Source organism: Gobio gobio (assembly GCF_949357685.1).
Source record: "Gobio gobio genome assembly, chromosome: 21".
In the NCBI taxonomy this organism is placed as follows: Eukaryota; Metazoa; Chordata; class Actinopteri; order Cypriniformes; family Gobionidae; genus Gobio; species Gobio gobio.
Window position 1 is genome coordinate 6,503,209 of NC_137117.1, and position 27,500 is coordinate 6,530,708.

General features: G+C 37.8%; 1 protein-coding gene across 1 annotated transcript in view; it reads left to right on the plus strand.

The window, feature by feature from the left end:
* Positions 1-27,500, plus strand: part of col24a1 (collagen type XXIV alpha 1 chain) — a gene marked incomplete at its 5' end in the record, with an annotated part of 127,984 nt that overhangs the window by 77,679 nt on the left and 22,805 nt on the right. The window contains 19 exons of the mRNA XM_079803309.1: positions 932-985; positions 1,164-1,217; positions 1,549-1,602; positions 3,478-3,531; positions 7,912-7,965; positions 8,525-8,569; positions 9,013-9,057; positions 17,933-17,986; positions 18,806-18,859; positions 20,229-20,282; positions 20,416-20,469; positions 20,952-21,005; positions 22,425-22,532; positions 22,661-22,714; positions 24,560-24,667; positions 26,468-26,521; positions 26,704-26,757; positions 26,868-26,924; positions 27,056-27,109. Of these exons, the coding sequence (XP_079659435.1) occupies positions 932-985; positions 1,164-1,217; positions 1,549-1,602; positions 3,478-3,531; positions 7,912-7,965; positions 8,525-8,569; positions 9,013-9,057; positions 17,933-17,986; positions 18,806-18,859; positions 20,229-20,282; positions 20,416-20,469; positions 20,952-21,005; positions 22,425-22,532; positions 22,661-22,714; positions 24,560-24,667; positions 26,468-26,521; positions 26,704-26,757; positions 26,868-26,924; positions 27,056-27,109 (1,119 nt within the window). The remainder of the gene's footprint in view (positions 1-931; positions 986-1,163; positions 1,218-1,548; positions 1,603-3,477; positions 3,532-7,911; positions 7,966-8,524; positions 8,570-9,012; positions 9,058-17,932; positions 17,987-18,805; positions 18,860-20,228; positions 20,283-20,415; positions 20,470-20,951; positions 21,006-22,424; positions 22,533-22,660; positions 22,715-24,559; positions 24,668-26,467; positions 26,522-26,703; positions 26,758-26,867; positions 26,925-27,055; positions 27,110-27,500) is intronic.

Genomic DNA, 27,500 nt, shown 5'->3' on the forward strand with positions numbered 1-27,500 from the left:
CTGCATGCTGGGAATCGTCCCAAAGCCCCACTTGTTACTGTACCAACACACAGACGGTGGAAAATCCTGTGTCTGTACAGGAGTGTGACGTCCCACGTCTGTGATGATTTACGAGCGCTGAGAGTGTGAATGTCTTCATTCCCGCCGGGAACACACTTTATTTACTCGGCATTGTCATAATACATCTGTTTGTTAACAAGAAGATGAATGTGAGCAATTTAATACAACGAGTTTGATTCGTCCTGTTAGTAAATGTCCCTGGAATCAGCGCAGATGATCTTAACCAGAGAATACAGGACAGTCTTAAAGAGACAGTGCATGATTTACTTTAGATTATTTCATACTGTCATACTCCAAAAATAACATATAACCCCATAAAAGCATCCTAACACTCATTTGACTCAAGTGTTTACTTAAAGATATGCCATGATTAGGTTCATTTCTAAAACATGACTACAAATGAGAATTTACAGATCTTAACGATTTATAGGTCATTATGTAAAGCTATTATATGGTTTGGAAAATAGCGCATTAGTCATTATAATTTTATGGTGCTTTTCTTGTCATTTTGAAGCTTGACAGACCAAATTACATTCAATTAAAAATAATGATATATTTTTCCAGTGTAAATCAGCTGTTCTCTATGTGAATATATGGTAAAGTGTAAAAATCCTGTGATCAAAGCAAAATTTATCATCATTACCCCAGTATTCAGTGTCACATGACCCTTCACTAATCATTCTCATATTATATTATATTATCATTAAAAGTAACCTGGATATTTACAAACACGTCCATATACTCGTGTAATACAATTCTTCAGTTCCTGTCTGAACGCTTTCCAAAACCTGACATGAGGAATGCAGGTGTGTGTGTGTGTGTGTGTGTGTGTGTGTGTGTTTAACCAGCTCTTGTTCTCTGTGTTGTTCAGGGTCCAGTGGGAATGATTGGAATAACCGGAGTGATCGGACAACATGGAGAAAAGGTAAAAACTGAGGCACGGTCTTTATCTTCAACCACACGTGCTTCCAACGTTTTAGCAGAAATACACCATGACCCGTATTAGAAACATGAATCATGATGACTGTGTGCCACTGTGATGAAGTGGATTGGCAGGCTGGAAACATAACTGTGTGTGTGTGTGTTTAATTGTGTGTGTTCAGGGTGATCGAGGTCCTCCTGGTCCTCTGGGTCCTCCAGGAGAGAAAGGTTCAATAGTAAGAACTTATTTCACATTTGTTTTCTTCCTGAGCATTTTCGACTTTCTTAAATCACAATATCTTCACTTCTCCAGTAAATGTCTCTTGGTTTAAGAATCTTTAGATATTTGTGCCAGAAAACAAGACAAAAATACATGATTTTTATTCAGTTCACACACTTCACACACTTCATTTTGAAAACGTTAGAATGTAGTGGGACTCTTTAATGAAACTCGAGTCAATCGTTTCTTGAATTGTTGTATCAGTAGCTGAAATCGGTTCAGTAGCCGGTTGGGTCAGTGGTTAGTGGGTTTATGGTGATAACCGTGTGTCTGTCTCTTTGTTTTAGGGGTATCCGGGTCTTCCAGGAGGTCCTGGAGATTTCGGCCCACAAGGTCCACTAGTAAGTTCACCCATGATCCTCTGCTGTTTTCAATTGAAATAATCCTCAGAATAAAATCGAAAGTTCTGACTAAATACTATCATTGGCTATGAAGGAGCTACACTACGGTCACATGGACTTCAACACTTATCACTGTTGACCAATAGGTGGCGCTGTTGCCAAATTGGTGTTGTGTGGTCAGTGTGAGGAGACAATGGAACGTACAAAGTTTGGTGTCAATATGGCAAAGCGTCGCATATCGCGAGTTACTGCCTCAGGATCAGATCAAATTCGTTGATGCGTTACTCGAAAATGGTTTGTTCAATCAAAAAGATTATATAGTCTGAAGATAATCTGAGCCGAATTTGTTGAAAATCTGACCAACGGTCTAGGAGGAGCTTGAAAAAGTAAAAAATTAAAAATGGCGGACAGCAATTTCGAGCAACTATGGCATAACTTGTATCATCGTTCTCGGGATGACTCAAGGAATCCATCAAGACTATTTTCATCAAAATAAGCAAAATTTATAAAAAGCTATTAGCATTTTTTTTTTCATTTCCGAAACATTTTGAGTACTTTCAGGTCATGGTCCTGATTACACATACAGAGTTTCGTAACGATACGCTGATGCGTTCATAACATACAGCATTTTGCGACAAACAATCAAAATGGCTGACACACAAAATGGTCGACACAAAACTGGGTATCATTCGGCTCAGTTTGCTGCACTGAATTGAAAGAGACCAATTTTATGATTTTTGGGCAAACCGATCAGAGGTTATAGGCAAAAATAGCTATTTTCATATCTCCTGACCAGTAGGTGGTGCTGTGCTGAAAAGCTGTATGTAGCCTCAGGTCACACTCTTGAAGACATGTACCAAGATTCATCACAATATGATAAAGCGTTGCAGAGATATTGCCTCAAATCCAATTTGGCGTGCTCTTTGTCGAATTAATTTGCACGTTATTCGAGAATGGTAGAGTTTAACAAAAAGCTTTTAAAATGGCTGACATGGGAAAATTGGGTATCATTCTACTCAGTATTTGGCACTGAATTAAAAGAGACCCTTTTTTATATTTGGACAAACCGATCAGAGGTTATAAGCAAAAATAGCTATTTTCATATCTCCTGACCAGTAGGTGGCATTGTGCTGAAACGCTGTATGTAGCCTCAGGTCACACTTGTGAAGACATGTACCAATATTCATCACAATATGATAAAGCGTTAAAGAGATATGGCCTTGAATCCAATTTGGCGTGCTCCTTGTCAAATTCATTTACGCATTATTCAAGAACCGTTGGGTTTATCAAAAAGCTTTTAATTACGTATTGCCAGCATGGTCTGAAGATGATCTGAGCCAAATTTAGAGAAATCTGACGAACCATCTAGAACAAGTTCTAGATTTTTTTAGTATAGTAGAATTTTGTTTCTGCCCCTTACGGTTCAAAAGTTATTAGAATAAATGTGAGTGCAATTTTGGACAGTTGGTGGCGCTAGAGGGTTTGAGTTAGAGACTCCAAATTTGCAGTGTTGAATGTTCGGACAGTCCGCTATCAGTGTGCCAAATTTCATCCTTTTCCCGCAAGCGTTCTATTGGCTGCTGTAGACTCGAGTGTAAGAAGACAGACACTAACAGATACAACAGGATATACTTTTGAGTTTGACTTTGAGTGTTTTTTTCTTTCAAATTTAACAAAAATATTTGTTACAATGTATGATGGTGCTTGAACATGGTAATAATTGAATTGTATGTGATATGTCAAAGTAGCATGGTATAATTTGAACTGGTGTGTAGAAGTGATACACAGATACAGCAGTTGCGGTTGATTTTTGAGTTTGAGAGAAAATTTCCACATCAAAGTTGAAACTTTCTTTGTCTCTCTTTCTTTCTCAAGGGTCCTCAAGGGCCGAGAGGAGCAGCAGGCATTCCCGGGCCCAAAGGACGGAGGGTAAGATGAGTCGTGAAGGAAACTGATGCTGCTGTCGCTTGTTCTGTTGTGTTGCTAATGCTAATGATGTCAAAGCGTCTATAGCAACGCTAGCAGGAATCTGAACTGAAGGAGAGACATTTGATTGGTGGAAAGCTTTGATTGACAGTTTTTGCATGATGTGAGTAAGTGTGTGTATGTGTAAGTTCGGCAAGCAGTTTTTGAGATTTCAGGATCCCCCCATTCATGTATTTAGGACTTGGTCTTGGAAGTCTGAAATATAACTGTAAATATGGCCGCCGAGTGAACAGACTTTTCTCGAAAAAGACTTTTACCGCAGGCTGATTGTCCTAGCAATAAATTCATAGGCTCTGTTTTAGTGCATTCAGCTCTCTATCTGTCCAGAGATCAGTGTGGATACAAGTTGTGTCGTGTTTTGCTAGATAAACCACAGGGACCTCTAGCGGTCGAACTGAATATGACCTCAAAAACCATCAAAAACAAATATACACACACATATATATATATATTACAGTGTGTTTACATATACACACACACACACATGCTACAGTGTTTATATATATATATATATCAGGCATAAAATTGTGACCCAATATTGTGTTGGTCCCCATATGACCCAGACGTCTAGCCGTCACAATCTGGTCCTTGTCAAACTCGCTCAAATCCTTACGCTTGCCCATTTCTCCTGCTTCTAACACATCAACTCTGAGGACAAAATGTTCACTTGCTGCCTAATATATCCCACCCACTAACAATGATCATCCATGTTATTCGCCTGGTCATAATGTTATGCCTGATTGGTGTGTCTGTACTGTATATACACACTGTAATATATATTTACATTTAATTTATTTTTCATCAGTTTTAGTTAAAGTTTTAGTAATTTAACTGTTATTTTAATTTGTATTAGTTTTTTACTATGTCTGTACAGTTTTAGTTGATTTACTTTTAGTTATTTTAGCATTTTAACTTAAATTAAACATAAATGAGGAATGTTGTCAACTATCTGCAACAAAATACATTTATTTCCAGTAATGACATTTGTGTTTTTAGTAACTATAAGTAATTCTAAGATTTTTGTTAGATTTTCATTATTGTATTTATTATTTAATTTGCCATATTGACCTATTTTCATTATGTAATGCGAATTTGGGGGTAATTGAGGGTAAATTGTCATGAAAGTATGCAAAATATTAATCTTTTCTTTTGATTTCGAAACGACTATGACCTTGACGTGTATTTAACAACTTTAGGGCGAGAGTCACCTGGATAATTCGATAATTCAAGGACAATATTTCACGGGCGCAGTGATTTGTGACATTTTTCCGTTAGCCTTTTGCCTTTGCAGCAAAATTAATTTAGATTTAGATTTATTCTGGCGTATTACAGACTAACCAATTCAACTTAACATAACGAGTGAACCTGTCTTAAAGGTACAGTAGCACAAACAGCCAGTGTAATTAATGACAGGTCAGTGTGAGGCTAAACACTCACGAATCACGTGCTGGAAAGCTTGACTAACATAATAAGTGTTGAAGAGAAAGAGCGTGTTTGACGTGAGTCCTAATGACACAGGATGAAGTCTGTCAGAGGCTGCCACAGAAGCTGATGAAAAGAGGTTTGAGCTTCATGCCAAACTCTGCAATTAAGAGAGTGTTCCCCTCGGCTCTGTTTATATAAAACTGCGCAGATCTCATTTTAATGATGCTGAGGCTGGGCCACTTTAAACCCCCGTGTGAAAACATGGCAGACAGATCGCTTACACATCCTGAACAAAGAGCTCAGGCTTTCTGAAGAGCGTCAGGAGTCTCCGTTCATGAACCCAGCGACGTCTGTTATGGAAAACACATACAGCGACACATTCCAGATTCAATGGCTATTCGAAATCAATATATTCCTGTGAAGATCAAACTTCTTTCGGCTAAATAACAAGGCAGCTTTGCACTCCCAGAATGCACTGTCCAAGATGTTGAAGAAAATGAGAGAAATGTTATAAATATCCCTGTAATTCATTCCGTACTGAAAAATAGTTGAATGATATGTAATATCTAAACCAGTGTTTTTACTATTATTTATATACTAATATTTTGAAATAGATTTCTTTCAGTATTCATTTTCATTTTTATTTCACTTTTTTATACAAAACTTTCATTTATTTTGTATTATTTTAAGTTTTAGTTCGTAGTTTTAGTTTGTGTGCTTTTGTCTTTGTTATTATTTTTAACAAATATTTCAGTTTAGCTTTAATTTATTTTAGTAATTGTAATTGTAGTCTTTAATTTATTTATTTCAGTTACTTGCAGGCAACATTTCTTATTTTTGCTTAAGTTTTTAAGTTTTTTTCAGCTTTATTTCATTTAATAAAAATGTTTTTTTTAGCTTTAGTTAACAATAACAACATTGATATGTCGTTGCATTGTAAAAAAAATACGTTGTTTCAACTTAAAAAAGTAAGTGCTTGTGCTGCCTTTAAATATTAAGTTTAGTCAACTTGAAATATGAAGTACTAAGTGACAACTTGGATATTTGAGTTAAACTTAAACTTGAAATTTTAAGCAAGCGTGAACACTTACTTAAGTTGAAGTTTCAGTGTGTGGTCTGTGAATTTGAGTTTGAAGTTTTAATAATACAAGTTTAATAAGTTTGATCATTTCTCTAACATTTATGTATAATTGTATATTTTATAATATAGTTTTAGTAGACAATAACAGCACTGACTTAAAGATATCACATATATCACCAAGCTGTTATTATCTATTGTGAGTAGCGTCTCTCTCATGTAGTGTGTTCCAAAGTGCTCACTAATAAGGTTCGCTCTCAGTTAGGGTTCGACCGTGCACTTGCTCTCTTTTTTGGTTTAGTTTGGCTTGTGCTGGATTCTCGTTGTGTTTGGTCTGGCGTGTCGTCTCCGCTCTGTTGGCTCATTGATCAACTAGCTGGACTGTTTATGAATAAATCTCGCAAGATGATCATGAAAGGGCTTTCTGTGTGTATAGATGATATATGATAGTCATGAGGTTTATGGCAAGACGCTTTTTTTCATGCACTGGTTAAGATTTTAGATTATATAATATATTCCATAACTTGTCTTCTTTCAGTCTAGTGGAAAGAAATTTAAACACATAAACACATTTAAGTGTTTAACTTATTGCCCTGTTTTTCTATTTATGCCTGTAGATTTTGATTACGATACATATCTTTAAAGAGATTGTTCTCCACTTCAGCAGCACTTACACACACCAAAACTTACAGTTTTATTCCTGACTATATTCTGAAGGTTTGTACTGAGGGGTTTGTTTATATAACATTCACACTGATTTATATGGTATTTTCTTCATAAAACCTTCGTTTTTTTCTGATTTAAGACAAGACACTTACATCATGCACTGGTCAATTTTGAGATTGAGCTATTTTGCCTCCATAACATGTCATCTTTCAGATTATTGGAAAGAAAACATCCAAAACACACATTTAAGTCTTTATTTTATTGCACTTTATGTATTAGCGTCTGTAGATTTGGATTTTGATGCATATCTTTAAAGAGATTGTTCTCCACTTCAGCAGCACTTACACACACCAAAACTTACAGTTTTATTCCTGACTATATTCTGAAGGTTTGTACTGATGGGTTTGTTCATATGTCATTCACACTGGTTTATGTAGCATTTTATTCCTAAAACCTTTGTTTTTTCTGTCAATTGAAAATATTTTCTGATTTAAGTCAAGACACTTACATCATGCACTGGTCAATTTTGAGATTATGAGCTATTTTGCCTCCATAACATGTCATCTTTCAGATTAGTGGGGGAAAAAACATTCAAAACACACATTTAAGTCTTCATTTTATTGCACTTTATGTATTAGCGTCTGTAGATTTGGATTATGATGCATATCTTTAGAGAGTTTCTTCTCCACTTCAGCAGCACTTACACACACCAAAACTTACAGTTTTATTCCTGACTATATTCTGAAGGTTTGTACTGAGGGGTTTGTTCATATGTCATTCACACTGATTTATATAGCATTTTATTCATAAAACCTTAGTTTTTTCCGTCTGTTGACAGTATTTTCTATCTTATACAATCTGTCAACAAAATCAAACAAGATTTTTGAATCTGGCTTTAGCCAGTGTTCAGATTTATGTTCTTGAAATGCATGCAAATTAGTGCATGTTTGTTTAGACAATGCCTCATTTGCATATATTTAAACATAACATTTCAGAAAACATGTAATACAAAGAACAAGTTTGAAATTCTTAATGTAATCAATCAGCTCGGGAATCATTGTGATATATATTAGCTCATTTTTTACCCTATTCACAAGTGTGAAACACAGCGGGTCTTGTTAGGCTCATATATGGTGTGTGTTTTTGTCTTTTAGGGCCCGAGAGGACCTGACGGCCCCCCTGGAGAACCGGGCCATGAGGGCGTAAAGGTACCAGCGTCCCATATATAACACACTCTTAGAATAAAAGGTTCTATATAGAACTATAGGGGCTTTGACTTTATGCCAAAAAGGTTCAATATAAGGAAAAAGGTCTTATATGACTGCATAACACTTTCATGTTTAACAAGTTATTGCAATTTTTTTTTCGTATGAGATTAAAAAGGAATTCAAAGTAAATCCATATAACGATCCCATAATATGAGCAGCTAAAAGGTTGGATATGTGAAGCGTCTGATGGAAGCCTTTTAGATTCTATCTAAGCCTTTGCTTCTAAGAGTGTTTTATATTCACACATTGACAACGATATAAAAGCTAAACTCTTTCACTCTGGGAAAACCCTGTGATGGCATCATTTATGTCCCTAGAACTTCCTGTTTCAGTAGGAAATATATCACACAGGACAGAAAACTGCAGTCTTTAGATGGTTTCACGGGGCCTTTCACACCATCGCAAATCCTGGAGCAATTCCATTGATTTGCATTAGAAAGCCCCAGGATGATGATCCACGTCACACAGGCTTGATAACTCCACTGCTTTTACCTTACAGGGTGAAAAGGGATCCGCTGGGAAGAACGGCGCTCCGGGATTCATCGTAAGCACCTCTGTGTTTAGTTTAGAGAGAAAATGTTTAGACATTTCTGGAGTGATTTTTCTGCAACTGTATCCCCAAAAGTACAGCGAGTTACAAATAATACTAAATACACACAACATACAGCTGAGAGATCAGAGAGACATGACTCCAGCACTCATCAGTTATTAAAACACCTGACACTGGATCCAGAACTCTGCTCTGATATAGGAGACTTGTGTTTTTTGTGTTTGTGTGTGTGTGTGTGTGTGTGTGTGTGTGTGTGTGTGTGTGTGTGTGTGTGTGTGTGTGTGTGTGTGTGTGTGTGTGTGTGTGTGTGTGTGTGTGTGTGTGTGTGTGTGTGTGTGTGTGTGTGTGTGTGTGTGTGTGTGTGTGTGTGTGTGTGTGTGTGTGTGTGTGTGTGTGTGTGTGTGTGTGTGTGTGTGTGTGTGTGTGTGTGTGTTTAGGGTAAAGCTGGAGGTCCAGGGAAGAGAGGAGGAGCAGGACCGGCTGTAAGTCTCTCTCTGTGTGTCAGAGTTTCATAACCTTTATATTCCAGTGAATTCTTATGAATTGAGTTATTGATTTGACTCACTGAACTGCATCATTATACTGTAATCATGTCTGAATGGAGATGATCTGAGAAGTGTTATTGAGTCGAATTACTGACTGGTTTATGGATAATAACTGGTACTTTGATTGAAACATGATCAAATATGTTGCCAGAATACTATTATTATTGTTTAAATGAATACTTTTATTTTGTTTAATACTCAAAAATATGAAAATAATAATGATGAATAGTAGACTATGTTGCCAAAAATACAATTATTTTCTTTTAATGCTCAAAAGTATTATTATTGTCATGTTAAAATAGTAAATGATGTTGCCAAAATATTATAATTTGTATTTAAATAAATACTATTATATTTTAATACTCAATAATATTTAAATAATATAATATTGCAAAAATACTTTCATATTTGTTTAAATAAATTATATTATTTTCTTTGAATACTCAAAACTATTAAAATAATCACATTAAAATAGTATATTATGTTGGCAAAATACTATTATTTTTCCTTAAATAAATACAATTTATTTTACTACTCAAAATTACTCAAATAATCGTATAAAAAACTTTAAAATATGTTGCCAAGATAAAATTATTTTTCTTGACATAAATACTTTTATTTTGTTTAATATGCAAAAGTACGAAAAGAATCATATTAAAATAGTAAAATATGTTGCCAAGATACTATTATTTTGTTTAAATAAATACTATTTTTTAATACTCAAAAGTATGAAAATAATCACATTAAAAAATAGTAAACTGTTGCCAAAAATACTATTATTTTATCTTAAAAGTATTGATATTGTCATATTAAAATAGTAAAATATGTGTTTATGATATTAAAAAAAATATTTTTATTGAAATAAATACTGTTTTTTTTATACCCAATAATATTAAAATAATCAAATATTTTGCCAAAATACTTAAATTTTTGTTTAAAATAAATTATATTAAACAATATATTTTTATTAAAATAGTAAAGGTATTAAAATAGTAAAATATGTTGTCAAATTATTGTTATTTTTATTTTATTTTTTAAATGTAACGCTCAAAAGTATTAAAATAATTATATAAAATAGTAAAATGTTGACACAATTTTTGTTTAAATAAATGATATTATTTTCTTTTAATACTTAAAAGTACATACAATTATTGTTTATTTATTGAAACAATTATTTTAGTTTAAACAAATACTATTTAATTTCTTTGTAATACTGAAGAGACTTGAAATACTGGTTAAGGAGTGATGAGTGGAATCTCTTCACGAGCTCAAATGTGACGTCAGATCTGTGTGTTTCCTTCTCTAGTAAAGCAGGATGTGTGAAGTGTGTGTGAAGTGTGTATTAAGCGTTCACACGGGTTTGTCCCGGCCTGAGGGGGTTCACACACTCGTGAGCTCACAGCGCCCTCTAGTGAACCTACAGACAGACTGTCTCTCAGAATCATTTTAAGGGACTGCTTTGGGAATGCATTCATGGCAGTGCATTCTGGGACTGAAGCATGTGAAGAGCATTTATTAAGTACGATTGGCAGATGAAAGCGCACGTGTGACTTGTGATGAATGGGGGATGTTGTTAAAGCAGGTCTGCCATCTCCACTGCGGGAACACTGGGATAGCGTGAGAAAGAGTTTGATGTTAAACCCAGAGCGTTTGTGTCTGGACTGATAGTGAGAATAAGAGAAGAAAGGCTGTGGATTCACGGATCTGGATTACGGCTCATGGCTACGTTTCCATCCTAGAAACAAACACTAACTTATCATTCCCTTCAAGCTCTTCTGGAAAGAAGGAATGTTTTGCAACCGAGTCAACACTCTACATATATACATTTAACTTATCATTAACAAATAAAAACTTCAAATTAACTTTTTTTTTCCTTTATTATTACAGAACTAGCCGCACAAAAGACATGTGGGGAAAGAAATATGTATATCATGGCCACAAATGATAAACAATAACAATTTGTTCCCACCACTTATTAATGTGGCCTTGATTTAGGAAAACAAGGGAACGAATAATCACAACGTGGCCTTGATTTAGGAAAACAAGGGAACGGATTATCACAAAGTGGCCTCGATTTAGGAAAACAAGGGAACGAATGATCACAATGTGGCCTTGATTTAGGAAAACAAGGGAACAAATTATCACAACGTGGCCTCGATTTAGGAAAACAAGGGAACAAATTATCACAACGTGGCCTCGATTTAGGAAAACAAGGGAACGAATTATCACAACGTGGCCTCGATTTAGGAAAACAAGGGAACGAATTATCACAACGTGGCCTCGATTTAGGAAAACAAGTGAACGAATTATCACAAAGTGGCCTCGATTTAGGAAAACAAGGGAGCGAATTATCACAAAGTGGCCTCGATTTAGGAAAACAAGGGAACGAATTATCACAACATGGCCTCGATTTAGGAAAACAAGGGAACGGATTATCACAACGTCGCCTTGATTTAGGAAAACAAGGGAACGAATTATCACAACGTGGCCTTGATTTAGGAAAACAAGGGAACGGATTATCACAACGTGGCCTTGATTTAGGAAAACAAGGGAACGAATTATCACAACGTGGCCTTGATTTAGGAAAACAAAGGAACGAATTATCAAGGGAACGGATTATCACAACGTGGCCTTGATTTAGGAAAACAAGGGAACGAATTATCACAACGTCGCCTCGATTTAGGAAAACAAGGGAACGAATTATCACAACGTTGCCTTGATTTAGGAAAAGAAGGGAACGGATTATCACAACGTCGCCTCGATTAGGAAAACAAGGGAACGAATTATCACAACGTCGCCTCGATTTAGGAAAACAAGGGAACGAATGATCATAACGTGGCCTTGATTTAGGAAAACAACGGAACGAATGATCATAACGTGGCCTTGATTTAGGAAAACAAGGGAACGAATTATCACAACATGGCCTCGATTTAGGAAAACAAGGGAACAAATTATCACAACAAGTCGTTGATTTAGGAAAACAAGGGAATGAATTATCACAAAGTGGCCTCGATTTAGGAAAACAAGGGAACGGATTATCACAACGTCGCCTCGATTTAGGAAAACAAGGGAACGAATTATCACAATGTGGCCTTGATTTAGGAAAACAAGGGAACGAATTATCACAACGTCGCCTTGATTTAGGAAAACAAGGGAACTAATTATCACAACGTGGCCTCGATTTAGGAAAACAAGGGAACGAATTATCACAAAGTGGCCTCGATTTAGGAAAACAAGGGAACTAATTATCACAACGTGGCCTCGATTTAGGAAAACAAGGGAACAAATTATCACAACGTGGCCTCGATTTAGGAAAACAAGGGAACAAATTATCACAACGTGGCCTCGATTTAGGAAAACAAGGGAACGAATTATCACAACATGGCCTCGAGTTAGGAAAACAAGGGAACAAATTATCACAAAGTGGCCTCGATTTAGGAAAACAAGGGAACGAATTATCACAAAGTGGCCTCGATTTAGGAAAACAAGGGAACAAATTATCACAAAGTGGCCTCGATTTAGGAAAACAAGGGAGCGAATTATCACAACGTGGCCTCGATTTAGGAAAAAAAGGGAACAAATTATCACAGCGTGGCCTCGATTTAGGAAAACAAGGGAACAAATTATCACAACAAGTCGTTGATTTAGGAAAACAAGGGAATGAATTATCACAAAGTGGCCTCGATTTAGGAAAACAAGGGAACAAATTATCACAAAGTGGCCTCGATTTAGGAAAACAAGGGAGCGAATTATCACAACGTGGCCTCGATTTAGGAAAACAAGGGAGCGAATTATCACAACGTGGCCTCGATTTAGGAAAAAAAGGGAACAAATTATCACAGCGTGGCCTTGATTTAGGAAAACAAGGGAACGAATTATCACAACGTGGCCTCGATTTAGGAAAACAAGGGAGCGAATTATCACAATGTGGCCTCGATTTAGGAAAAAAAGGGAACGAATTATCACAGTGTGGCCTCGATTTAGGAAAACAAGGGAACGGATTATCACAACATGGCCTTGATTTAGGAAAACAAGGGAACGACTTATCACAACATGGCCTTGATTTAGGAAAACAAGGGAACGAATTATCACAACGTGGCCTCGATTTAGGAAAACAAGGGAACGGATTATCACAACGTCGCCTCGATTTAGGAAAACAAGGGAACGAATTATCACAATGTGGCCTTGATTTAGGAAAACAAGGGAACGAATTATCACAACGTCGCCTTGATTTAGGAAAACAAGGGAACTAATTATCACAACGTGGCCTCGATTTAGGAAAACAAGGGAATGAATTATCACAAAGTGGCCTCGATTTAGGAAAACAAGGGAACGAATTATCACAACGTGGCCTCGATTTAGGAAAACAAGGGAACAAATTATCACAACGTGGCCTCGATTTAGGAAAACAAGGGAACAAATTATCACAACGTGGCCTCGATTTAGGAAAACAAGGGAACGAATTATCACAACATGGCCTCGAGTTAGGAAAACAAGGGAACAAATTATCACAAAGTGGCCTCGATTTAGGAAAACAAGGGAACGAATTATCACAAAGTGGCCTCGATTTAGGAAAACAAGGGAACAAATTATCACAACAAGTCGTTGATTTAGGAAAACAAGGGAATTAATTATCACAAAGTGGCCTCGATTTAGGAAAACAAGGGAACAAATTATCACAGTGTCCTCGATTTAGGAAAACAAGGGAGCGAACTATCACAACGTGGCCTCGATTTAAGAAAAAAAGGAACAAATTATCACAACGTGGCCTTGATTTAGGAAAACAAGGGAACGAATTATCACAACGTGGCCTTGATTTAGGAAAACAAGGGAACGAATTATCACAACGTGGCCTTGATTTAGGAAAACAAAGGAACGAATTATCAAGGGAACGGATTATCACAACGTGGCCTTGATTTAGGAAAACAAGGGAACGAATTATCACAACGTCGCCTCGATTTAGGAAAACAAGGGAACAAATTATCACAACGTTGCCTTGATTTAGGAAAAGAAGGGAACGGATTATCACAACGTCGCCTCGATTAGGAAAACAAGGGAACGAATTATCACAACGTCGCCTCGATTTAGGAAAACAAGGGAACGAATTATGACAACGTTGCCTTGATTTAGGAAAAGAAGGGAACGGATTATCACAACGTCGCCTCGATTAGGAAAACAAGGGAACGAATTATCACAACGTCGCCTCGATTTAGGAAAACAACGGAACGAATGATCATAACGTGGCCTTGATTTAGGAAAACAAGGGAACGAATTATCACAACATGGCCTCGATTTAGGAAAACAAGGGAACAAATTATCACAACAAGTCGTTGATTTAGGAAAACAAGGGAATGAATTATCACAAAGTGGCCTCGATTTAGGAAAACAAGGGAACAAATTATCACAAAGTGGCCTCGATTTAGGAAAACAAGGGAGCGAATTATCACAACGTGGCCTCGATTTAGGAAAAAAAGGGAACAAATTATCACAGCGTGGCCTTGATTTAGGAAAACAAGGGAACGAATTATCACAACGTGGCCTCGATTTAGGAAAACAAGGGAGCGAATTATCACAATGTGGCCTCGATTTAGGAAAAAAAGGGAACGAATTATCACAGCGTGGCCTCGATTTAGGAAAACAAGGGAACGGATTATCACAACATGGCCTTGATTTAGGAAAACAAGGGAACGAATTATCACAACGTGGCCTTGATTTAGGAAAACAAGGGAACGAATTATCACAACGTGGCCTCGATTTAGGAAAACAAGGGAACGGATTATCACAACGTCGCCTCGATTTAGGAAAACAAGGGAACGAATTATCACAATGTGGCCTTGATTTAGGAAAACAAGGGAACGAATTATCACAACGTCGCCTTGATTTAGGAAAACAAGGGAACTAATTATCACAACGTGGCCTCGATTTAGGAAAACAAGGGAACGAATTATCACAAAGTGGCCTCGATTTAGGAAAACAAGGGAACTAATTATCACAACGTGGCCTCGATTTAGGAAAACAAGGGAACAAATTATCACAACGTGGCCTCGATTTAGGAAAACAAGGGAACAAATTATCACAACGTGGCCTCGATTTAGGAAAACAAGGGAACGAATTATCACAACATGGCCTCGAGTTAGGAAAACAAGGGAACAAATTATCACAAAGTGGCCTCGATTTAGGAAAACAAGGGAACGAATTATCACAAAGTGGCCTCGATTTAGGAAAACAAGGGAACAAATTATCACAAAGTGGCCTCGATTTAGGAAAACAAGGGAGCGAATTATCACAACGTGGCCTCGATTTAGGAAAAAAAGGGAACAAATTATCACAGCGTGGCCTCGATTTAGGAAAACAAGGGAACAAATTATCACAACAAGTCGTTGATTTAGGAAAACAAGGGAATGAATTATCACAAAGTGGCCTCGATTTAGGAAAACAAGGGAACAAATTATCACAAAGTGGCCTCGATTTAGGAAAACAAGGGAGCGAATTATCACAACGTGGCCTCGATTTAGGAAAAAAAGGGAACAAATTATCACAGCGTGGCCTTGATTTAGGAAAACAAGGGAACGAATTATCACAACGTGGCCTCGATTTAGGAAAACAAGGGAGCGAATTATCACAATGTGGCCTCGATTTAGGAAAAAAAGGGAACGAATTATCACAGCGTGGCCTCGATTTAGGAAAACAAGGGAACGGATTATCACAACATGGCCTTGATTTAGGAAAACAAGGGAACGAATTATCACAACGTGGCCTTGATTTAGGAAAACAAGGGAACGAATTATCACAACGTGGCCTCGATTTAGGAAAACAAGGGAACGGATTATCACAACGTCGCCTCGATTTAGGAAAACAAGGGAACGAATTATCACAATGTGGCCTTGATTTAGGAAAACAAGGGAACGAATTATCACAACGTCGCCTTGATTTAGGAAAACAAGGGAACTAATTATCACAACGTGGCCTCGATTTAGGAAAACAAGGGAACGAATTATCACAAAGTGGCCTCGATTTAGGAAAACAAGGGAACGAATTATCACAACGTGGCCTCGATTTAGGAAAACAAGGGAACAAATTATCACAACGTGGCCTCGATTTAGGAAAACAAGGGAACAAATTATCACAACGTGGCCTCGATTTAGGAAAACAAGGGAACGAATTATCACAACATGGCCTCGAGTTAGGAAAACAAGGGAACAAATTATCACAAAGTGGCCTCGATTTAGGAAAACAAGGGAACGAATTATCACAAAGTGGCCTCGATTTAGGAAAACAAGGGAACAAATTATCACAAAGTGGCCTCGATTTAGGAAAACAAGGGAGCGAATTATCACAACGTGGCCTCGATTTAGGAAAAAAAGGGAACAAATTATCACAGCGTGGCCTCGATTTAGGAAAACAAGGGAACAAATTATCACAACAAGTCGTTGATTTAGGAAATCAAGGGAATGAATTATCACAAAGTGGCCTCGATTTAGGAAAACAAGGGAACAAATTATCACAAAGTGGCCTCGATTTAGGAAAACAAGGGAGCGAATTATCAAAACGTGGCCTCGATTTAGGAAAAAAAGGGAACAAATTATCACAGCGTGGCCTTGATTTAGGAAAACAAGGGAACGAATTATCACAACGTGGCCTCGATTTAGGAAAACAAGGGAGCGAATTATCACAATGTGGCCTCGATTTAGGAAAAAAAGGGAACGAATTATCACAGCGTGGCCTCGATTTAGGAAAACAAGGGAACGGATTATCACAACATGGCCTTGATTTAGGAAAACAAGGGAACGAATTATCACAACGTGGCCTTGATTTAGGAAAACAAGGGAACGAATTATCACAACGTGGCCTCGATTTAGGAAAACAAGGGAACGGATTATCACAACGTCGCCTCGATTTAGGAAAACAAGGGAACGAATTATCACAATGTGGCCTTGATTTAGGAAAACAAGGGAACGAATTATCACAACGTCGCCTTGATTTAGGAAAACAAGGGAACTAATTATCACAACGTGGCCTCGATTTAGGAAAACAAGGGAACGAATTATCACAAAGTGGCCTCGATTTAGGAAAACAAGGGAACGAATTATCACAACGTGGCCTCGATTTAGGAAAACAAGGGAACAAATTATCACAACGTGGCCTCGATTTAGGAAAACAAGGGAACAAATTATCACAACGTGGCCTCGATTTAGGAAAACAAGGGAACGAATTATCACAACATGGCCTCGAGTTAGGAAAACAAGGGAACAAATTATCACAAAGTGGCCTCGATTTAGGAAAACAAGGGAACGAATTATCACAAAGTGGCCTCGATTTAGGAAAACAAGGGAACAAATTATCACAAAGTGGCCTCGATTTAGGAAAACAAGGGAACTAATTATCACAACGTGGCCTCGATTTAGGAAAACAAGGGAACGAATTATCACAACGTGGCCTTGATTTAGGAAAACAAGGGAACTAATTATCACAACGTGGCCTCGATTTAGGAAAACAAGGGAACGAATTATCACAACGTGGCCTTGATTTAGGAAAACAAGGGAACAAATTATTACAAAGTGGCCTCGATTTAGGAAAACAAGGGAACTAATTATCACAACGTGGCCTCGATTTAGGAAAACAAGGGAACGAATTATCACAACGGAAAAGGTTTTCCTTTGTGTTTTTGCGTACAGACGACAACGTAGTCAAAACTGAATAATGTATATTTCAATTTTTTTAAGTCTAAACCTGTATAGAAATCACATAATTAGTGTGTGTGTGTGTGTGTGTGTGTGTGTGTGTGTGTGTGTGTGTGTGTGTGGTTTTCCAGGGTAAAGCAGGTCCGCCAGGAAGCGCAGGGGAAAAAGGTCCTTCAGGTGAACCTGTGAGTATTACACAAACACAAATCCAAATGTTTGCATCTCAAACGAGCCTAATTTGCATAAAAGGGGTGTGTTTCTATAGAAGAGAATTAAAAAGACTCTATAGCAGCTACTAAGTACTTTCGCGTCTGTTTATCTGTAGTCACGGTACAGTATGTTTACCTCACATTTAGAAAGAATGATAATTTCTACATTTTCCAACATAATTACGACCTGAGCAGCTTTAGCACTCTCTCCAGTAACAGTCCCAATGGTTATATTTTCAGTCGGAGAAACAGCGGAAGCTCCCGAAAAACTGGAGTTGCTTTATTTTATGATATAGGATACGGCACTTAATTTGGATATCAGACATCAGATCAAATAAATACATTATTGGGGATAGCCTATATGATCTTATTTCCTCTAGCAGTCCCATTTACAATGTTTACTACGGTAATGGTTAGCGCAAATAGTCTTTTGCAGCACTATTTCTGCCTTATACAGTGGTCAGATAAGCTCAGATAAACTCTGGCTTTGTTTGTAACCACTCTTGAGCTGGCCTGCTTTGTACCAAGGTATTTGGAGGGCCAAAAAACCCTGGCCGTTGGCCCCCAACAAGGCCCGCTGCTAAAATGTCCACTAAAACATACACCGTGAAATTCACTTCAACTTAGGCGTAATCGTAAGACCCTTCAAATCCAGCGCCAAGGGCGATACAAGAAAATCTGATTTATATCACCAAAACAAGACTGTTTATGGGAAACTCATGTTTTTTCTGGGAAACTTTTCTGTGCATGATTTCATATTTATTTGAATGTGACTGTTTGGTTTTGATTGTTTAGGGGTCCAGAGGCCCTCCGGGGGACGCGGGACCAGATGGAGAGCAAGGTCACGAGGTATTTCCTCAAATAAACGTATTGAAGTGTATAACATGGTTCTCCTGCATCTAATTATGTAGGAAAATGGGCAAATTAAATAAGGGATTAAACAGTACTGTGCCAGTTTACATATTACCGTGAACACTAAAACAACTGTGTTACGAACCGCTCGGAGACTCAAAAGGTTGGAGATCCAAATGCAGCTTTTATTAGAGGGACAGTCCAGACACGTAATCCAAAATACAGGCAATAGGCAATCCAAACAAGCAATGCTGGACATAGGTAATGCGGTAAATGAGACACAGGTGTAAACAATGAGTGCTGATGAGCAAAGGATTATGGGTAATGTAGTCTTTGATGGAATGACAGTCAGGGGTGTGCCCTCTGGTGGTATTCACGTGACAAATGGCCATAGTGGTCATTCTGACCGCTCGTACTAGACACCGAATGTCATATTTACATTCAAAGCTTCTATTGAGGTTTTTGAATTAAGCTTTATGTTTATCTTCATATTTTATGACTGCATCGCTGTAAAAAGTGTCAAAATCCTCCATTAGAATAAAATTCGAACAACATGAATGGAGCACAGAGCGCCAAACGGACGCAGATTGGTTATTATACGATCTTTTTTATAATATGTAATTGTGTAAGAGCTACTAGATCGCGGCCAAAGGTGCATCACCAGCTTTGTGTGTTGCAAGCGGGAGAGCAAAGATGTTGTTTTCGAAAGTCTAAATGCCAACAAATATGGATTGAAGAAGAATATTTCATTAGATAAAAACATGTTGTGAATTATGGAAATGTATCTTTTTTGGAAATTTGTGGATCACACGAATCGGAAACAATCCTCTGAAGCAAGACTAAAACGTTCTGCCGATATGTCAAAGGTAAAGCTACGTTTTATTTTAGCAATAGCATATAAAAACAACTAGAAAGTTTCTAGGCACCAGTGACGGATCTTCACTGGCGGGGAAAACTAGCAAACTCTGAAATAGCACGCGGTAATGCGTACGGTCGATTTGAGCCTTGGTAGAACTACACAGAACTCTTTTGTCTTTCGGAATTTTAATAAAATTACAATATTAGAACAAAATAAACACACATTTAGGAAAAGACAGGATTCTGTAGCTATATGGGTTTAATTTCAACAACATTATTACATTGCAAAATTTAAAAACGGTCAAAATTTTGGTGCTAAATTCAATAGATTACATAATCACACTGCAGAAACTCAATAATAGCACAATTTAGTTATGTTTTAGTCATTTAATTTGGTCGTAGGGTATTTAATTGAGCTTTATTTTTGTGTTTTGGGTCTGAAATATGAGCACACGTGTGTAATTCTGACCTTCTTGTTTGTGATTTTCCCTGTTTTGTGCGTGCTCAGGGACCTCCAGGACCTGAAGGAGAGCAGGGGCCCGTGGGAGAACCTGGACTCAAGGTGAGACAGGACACTCTTAAAGGGACAGTTCACCTAAAACATAACCAATTTAGATTCTTCTAAATGCGCTGCTGTTTGCAATGAAACACAATGGAATCAAAGTGCGATCTAGTGTCTTTCTGTCTCTTTCCAGGGTGAAATGGGGCCTGTCGGAGAAGAGGGTGAACTGGGCCAACTGGGCATCAGAGTGAGTCCAAAACCCCACACCGACTCCAAAAATGTCCAAGTGAACATGATCCATCAGTCTATTTTTATTGCTTAAACTGACGTGAGCCAAACAGTGTCAATAATCTGACAGACAGACCCTCGGGCTGTCCACTCGCTCGCACACACTGGACGTCTTTGTCTCCAGTTACTCAATTATTCAAGCAATTCTGTGTGTTTGTTATTGGATATCATGACATGAATCTCCTGAAACCTGTCGTGAGTTTATCCGGGCTCGTATTGCAGCCCAAATTCAAAAGAAATAAATCTCATTACTGGCTTGTGGAAAAGATATTTATTCACGCTCTCGTTAATGTCGATATGTTGATTTGCTTATACAAATAAAAAGGGCTGTAATAATGGCTACTAGGAAAAGCAAATAAGCACATTTCAGCATCGAGGGATGAATCCCATGATGCTTTTCTGCATTTAAATCCTGATCTGACATGCTAGCCTTTGTCTTAGGGTCCTCCAGGGCCACCCGGAGAGGACGGACACCAAGGGAAGGACGGACCGAAGGTGAGACAGTACATTTACATTGAGGCATTTATCCAAAAATGACTTGTTCTGCATTTAAGGTATACGTTATCAGTGTTGGGGGTAATGTATTACAAGTAACTCGAGTTATGTAATCAGATTACTTTTTCAAGTAACTAGTAAAGTACCGCATTACTTTAAAATAATGGTAACTAATTTTAGAAAACCAAATTCCCCCACAAAATGGATCTGACTAGAAATTCACAATTGTCATTATAACTCTGTCCTCCTTTTGTCCTAATGTGAAAACATAAGTAATGTCAACATTAAATGCCTTGACGGATATTAAGGCGATATAAGAAAAAAAATATTTGCAAGGTGAATATCGACTTTAAAACTAGACTATACTCCCTTGCTTTACAACATACTTATTACAACTACAACTACAACAGCTTATTTGCATAAAAACATGACCGGACCTCAAGAAATGTAAACAAATTTAGGTTATCAACATTCACTCTTCACAAACAGCTCTTGTGATTCTGAAATTATTGTTTACCATGAAAATAACCTACAATTTTGTCGTAAATTAATAAAAAATGTGTCTAAATGTATTCAAATTTGTTATAGAATTACCATTTTGAAGTCTGAAAGTGCCAGAAATTAAATCAGCATCCTCTAAAACCTCTAAAACCACTCACATATTGTAGAAATTGTGGATTAAGCTGATACTGCTAATTATGCAAATTGCTCAACATATGCAAATTAGCATCTGGCAGTTTCTTTATGCCCATACTTCACATTTCTACAGTAAAACTTTGGTGTACTCAACATTTCCGGGTTCACAATGGGGCTCTACACTCTCAGAAAAAAAGGTACAGTGGAAGTTCCTCAGGGAACAAAACATATAACTGTACCTTTAAAGGTAGACAATGGTCCTAGAGAGTCGCTTTGGCTCCAACCCTGAAAGGTTTAGATGTTGATGTTTTATTGAACATGTTTGGTCACCATTATGGGGATCGGTGTTTCATTTGGTTGGACATTGAAACTTGGCTTTTTATGTGGGTTTGTGGTTTTTGTTACAGTGTAAACAAAACACATAATCTGTTCAAATCAAAAGAAGCCATAAACATGTATGGGCTGGCTAATAGACTAAAAGGTTTGTTTGAGCAGCGCCCTCTACTGTACATGTGTGAATTTGCATTTTTCCCTCAGCCTGAGGCTTATTATTTCACTTTTGGTATGAACAGGTCTTTACATTTGCACAAAAATATAACTTTTTGTTATAAAAACAAAACAAAAACCAAGCCCTGTCCAAGTGAGAAAAAGTGTGGATTCAGCCAAATTGGGTTTTTTATCCATAGTCTCTAGGCAGGTTGATGGCAAAGACAATGATGATTCCCAAAACCATTGTACTAAAACCCACTCATTATTGGAAATTTTCATTGTTTTCTCACTTAGGGCGAGCCAGGTGACCGTGGACCAATGGGAGAAGCCGGGGAAAGGGGCGAGATCGGTGACTCTGGACCACCAGGACTTCCTGGAGATCCTGGGAAAAAAGGCTTCCCGGTGAGTGACAGATGAGTGATGCAGTGCGAAATCTCTCCAAACTGCTCTTTAGATAATGCAAGTCTGTTATGAGCTGCTCTTAAATATGTCCTGATGATGTGAAGTTAAAGCAGATGTTTCTATATCAGGGACCTGAGGGAAAACAGGGTCTGTCGGGCAACCGTGGACGTCCAGGAAAGAAGGTACCAACATTCACTATAGCCACAAAATTGCATTAAATTGCATCAAAACAATATGAGAAACCCCTACATTTGAAGTGTTTATTGTGTCAGAAATCAAACGGGCCTCGTATAGAGCCCTGGGGTACTCCCTTGTTCAAATGAGCTTAACATGAACTAACAATGAACAATTCTACAGCATTTATCACTCATAGTTATTGTTAATTTCAGCATTTACGAACACATTTTTAGAATTTAAAGTTGTATTCGTTAACATTAGTTAACCTTCATCCCTCCCTCGTGAGTCAAAATGACCGAAGCCCTAAAATTATACCTTTTTTTTTAACAATTCAAAATAACTCTCGTTAACACTTTATTTTGCATGTCCTTGTTACATATGTTACATAGTAATAACAGTAAATTATGCATAATCAACCCTAAACCAAACCCTAACCCTATAGTAAGTACATGTAGTTACTAAATATTACTCAGTACTTAAATATATAATTACACTGTAGCAATCACACCTTAAAATAAAGTGTAAATATATGCAAGAACCAGCCCAAGACAGCTCTAAATATCTCACATTGGGTCAGTTTGGGTGTCTCTGCTGACCTCTTGAGGAAAATAAAATAATATAACATGATATTTCATGACTCTTGTTGGCCTTATAGCTCTATATGGAGCAAATGAGCTGTTCCGCTGGGTCCTAAAGTCAGTTTTTCTTCAGTATGCATTCAGAGACACATGTAGACATTATAAAATCATTGTCTAGTCGATTTTATGCATTTTTAGTTTGAGTTTTGAGCATTTTTTTTTGGTTTTTCTGTGTGTACTGGAGCACTCCATTCATTCCTAAGGGGGTCAAATTGATCCGCGAGGGAAGGATTTGTTACTTTTTTTTATTACAACCACATAAACTCCTCGAATCCAGTACATTTTTTGTGTGTGTATTCGTGATTCAAGTGTGACAAAAGTCCTAAGGTCACTCAGATGAACACTCAATGTAGTTTTTTACATTTTTAAATGAGATTCGGGTCAAAATGACCCGCAGGAAGAATGAAGGCTGTGAACTGATATCTAACTCTCCAATATATGCAATAACCAGCTCAAGTCAGCTCTAAATATCTCACATTGGGTCAGTTTGGGTGTCTCTGCCGACCTCTTGTGGAAAATAAACTAATATAACATGATATTTCATGACTCTTGCCACTAGATGGCCTTATAGCTCTATATGGATCAAATGAGCTGTTCCGCTGGGTCCTAAAGTCAGTTCTTGAGTTTATCTCTTCAGTATGCATTCAGAGACACATGTAGACAGTATAAAGTCATTGTCTGGTCAATGTTTTGCATTTTTAGTTTGAATTTTGAGCACTTTTTAGGTTTTTCTGTGTGTACTGAAGCATTCCATTCATTCCTAAGGGGGTCAAATTGACCCGTGAGGGAAGGATTTGTTTCTTTTTTTATTACAACCACATAAACTCCTCGAATCCAGTCAATGTTTTGTGTTTGTATTCGTGGTTTAAGTGTGACAAAAGTCCTAAGGTCTTGGACCAATACAATGAACACTCAATTTAGTTTCGGGTCAAAATGACCCGCGGGAAGGATAAAGGCTGTGAACTGATATGAACAAACAATGAACAATTGTATTTTTATAAACTAACATTGACCAAAATGGTTTTTTTTGACCGTTTCAGTGTAGCTCATGTTAGTTACATTAACAAATGAGACCTTACTGTAAAGTGTTACCAACTTCATCTTAATAACAAGCTCTGCTTGTCTCGTCTTGTTTGGGACACGTCTTGCTCTATATTTTAAATAATGTAGACAAGTCCTTCCCTTTGATTTGTTCATCTTCCTCTTTGGTAGGGTGAAAAAGGGCCGCCGGGTCACCTGGGAGAAATGGGGTCGCCCGGCGAAATCGGACAGACGGGGGAGAGAGGACTCAAAGGTGCCCGTGGAACCCGAGGACCCGCAGTTAGTGTGCTTTCTCCTTTAACACGTTCACTCTTTCTCCAAGGCTTTTGAGGTTGAGAGCGAGGATTGGCTGTGCAAATCCCAAGAGACGATTACCGTCAACCAGTGCCAAACAATCCAGTCCGAATGAGAGAAACGGATGACCTGGATTCATTAGCAAGGGGACATTTGGGAATGTGGTGTAGCTTGAACCCACAATCCTAATTATTCTGCGTCGTGTTGCTGTATTTGATTGCACCGCTGGGGGAGTCCTAGATAACGGTGTATTATATTAATAATTGCACAAATACGGTACAAAAATGTGAGATTGGTTCAGAGTTTCCTCAGGCTCTTAAAAGATTAGTTCACTTCAGAATTAACATTTCCTGATAGTTTCCTCACCCCCATCTCATCCAAGATGTTCATGTCTTTCTTTCTTCAGTGGAAAAGAAATTAAGTTTTTTGAGGAAAACATTTCAGGATTTTTTGCACATAATGGACTTCAATGGGAACCAACGGCTGAAGGTCCAAATCAATGCAGTTTCAAAGGAAGGGCTTCAGAGGCTCTGACTGATCCCAGACGAGGAATAGATTCTGATCTAGACAACCATCAGACATTTACAACAAAAATAAACATTTATATACTTTTTAACTTAAACACACAACGGATTGCGTATTCACGCGGGAAAGGTCACGTAACGTAGGCGGAAGTACCGCCCCCGTGTTTACAAAGCGCTCGTGTGAAGACTAATACAAACATCCTTTAACAAAAAAAGCTTAAACAACGATGTCGGACGATTTTGAAGTTGGAGATGGAGTGTTTTTTGTAAAGGATGTTTGTATTAGTCCTCGCACTATCGCTTGTGGCGGCACTTCCGTCTACGTCTACATGACCTTTCCAACGTGTTTATGCAATCCGCAGCCGTCGCAGAGCAGCGCAAGATGAGCAATTTAGGTTATAAAGTATTTTAATGTGTATTTGTGTTGTAAATGTGGCCGATGGTTTGTCTAGATCAGAATCTATTCCTCGTCTGGGATCGTGCAGATCCTCTGAAGCCCTTCCTTTGAAACTGCATTGATTTGGACCTTCAACCGTTGGTTCCCATTGAAGTCCATTATGTGGAGAAAAACCTGGAATGTTTTCCTCAAAAAAGGTTCATTCTCCCGACTCCCTTACAGTTAAACAGTTGAGTTTTACCGTTTTCGAATCGATTCAGCCGATCTCTGGGTCTGGCGGTAGCACTTTTAGCATAGCTTATTGAATCTGATTAGACCATTAGATGTGATTTAACGGTCAAACTCAACTGTTTAACTCTAGGGGAGTTGGAAAATGAGCTTATTTTCAAAAATAGTGGCGTGTTCCTTTAACATGCTCGAGCTTTACCCTCAAACTCGCTGCTTTTACTGGCTTAGTTATGGCGTGTGTAAACATTAGCAGGATTTGGAATTGACCCAAAGCCTTTTGATTGGATTTACACTAATGCCGTTAGAGATACTAGGGTCGAATCCGCTTTACAATGCAGTTAGGTGGTTTTAGGCCAGAAAATGTCTGGGATTGTTTTATTTTGCCCCAGCGTTTCCCTTGGGGGTTAAACGACATCGATGAAATGCAAAAACAAGTGTCGTTAGGGAAACCTAGCATCTTGTTTTCATAAGCAAATGCTTTTCCAAGAAGCCTTAATGGGATGAGCAGCAGGAGTCATTTTTTTAAGACATCATCCAATAATATGTTTTTCAGGAAACATTTGGGTTATTTTTAGCAGGTTATTTGCCACCAAACACAAGCTAACGTACATGTGTGTTTTGTCCATTACCTTTCAGGGTCGACCTGGAGTTATGGGACCTCAGGGAGAACCGGGACTGCAGGGCTATGCAGTGAGTCGCAGTTTCAGGAGACATGCGTGCAAAAATAAAGATGGATTTGTTTCGAATTCACACTTTTATTAGTCAACAAAGACCATGACTATCGATTGATCATGTGCCAATTAATCGGCACCATTAAAAAAAAGGCATATTGCTTTAGATTAGACAAGAAAAATATCTATTTTTATCCATAGGGTCACACTGGCAAGCAAGGTCCAGCAGGCCCCACGGGACCAAAGGGAGAAAAGGTTAAACAGCATAATTTGATATCTTGAACAATAAACCCATGCTTAAAACTATATGCAATGCTTAAGCAATTAATCATTTTGTGATCTATAATGGGTGTGTGTGTTTTCAGGGTTACCCAGGAGAAGACAGTAAAACGGCAGGACCGCCCGGGCCCTTAGGTGAACCAGTAGGTCTTAACTTCCTGTTTTTGTTCAACATCTGGACTGAAATCACTTAATAACGAGCCGGTGATATTTACATCTCTATAGTGAAGAAGTAAAGCAACATATCAGTGTGTGTGTGTGTGTGTGTTTACAGGGCGCTCCAGGAGAGAAAGGTGAACGTGGGGAACCAGGAGATTATGGATATCAAGTTAGTGAATTTCATTCCTTTTCGCTAACTAGCGTATTTTTGTTTTTAACTGTAGTGCCCACAGTGAATTACTCTTTTAAAACCATGACGTAGGAGATCAGGTTGAGTTTAGCTTTGTTGAGGTGTGAGATAGATCGCCTGTAATAAGGGCTCTAGAATCATTGGAATTTCCTTTTAAATTTGAATTAATCTGGAATTATTAGTGGATAATATAACTACCTATCATCGTCATTACAACCACCCAGAACACCTTCGCAACTGCAAAGTAACATGCTAATAATCATTCAGACGACCTTAATAACCACCTAACATCAGCCTAGCAACTACCAAGAACATCCTAGCAACCGCTTAGCAAGCACATAGCACTGTGGTAAAAACAATCAGATCACCT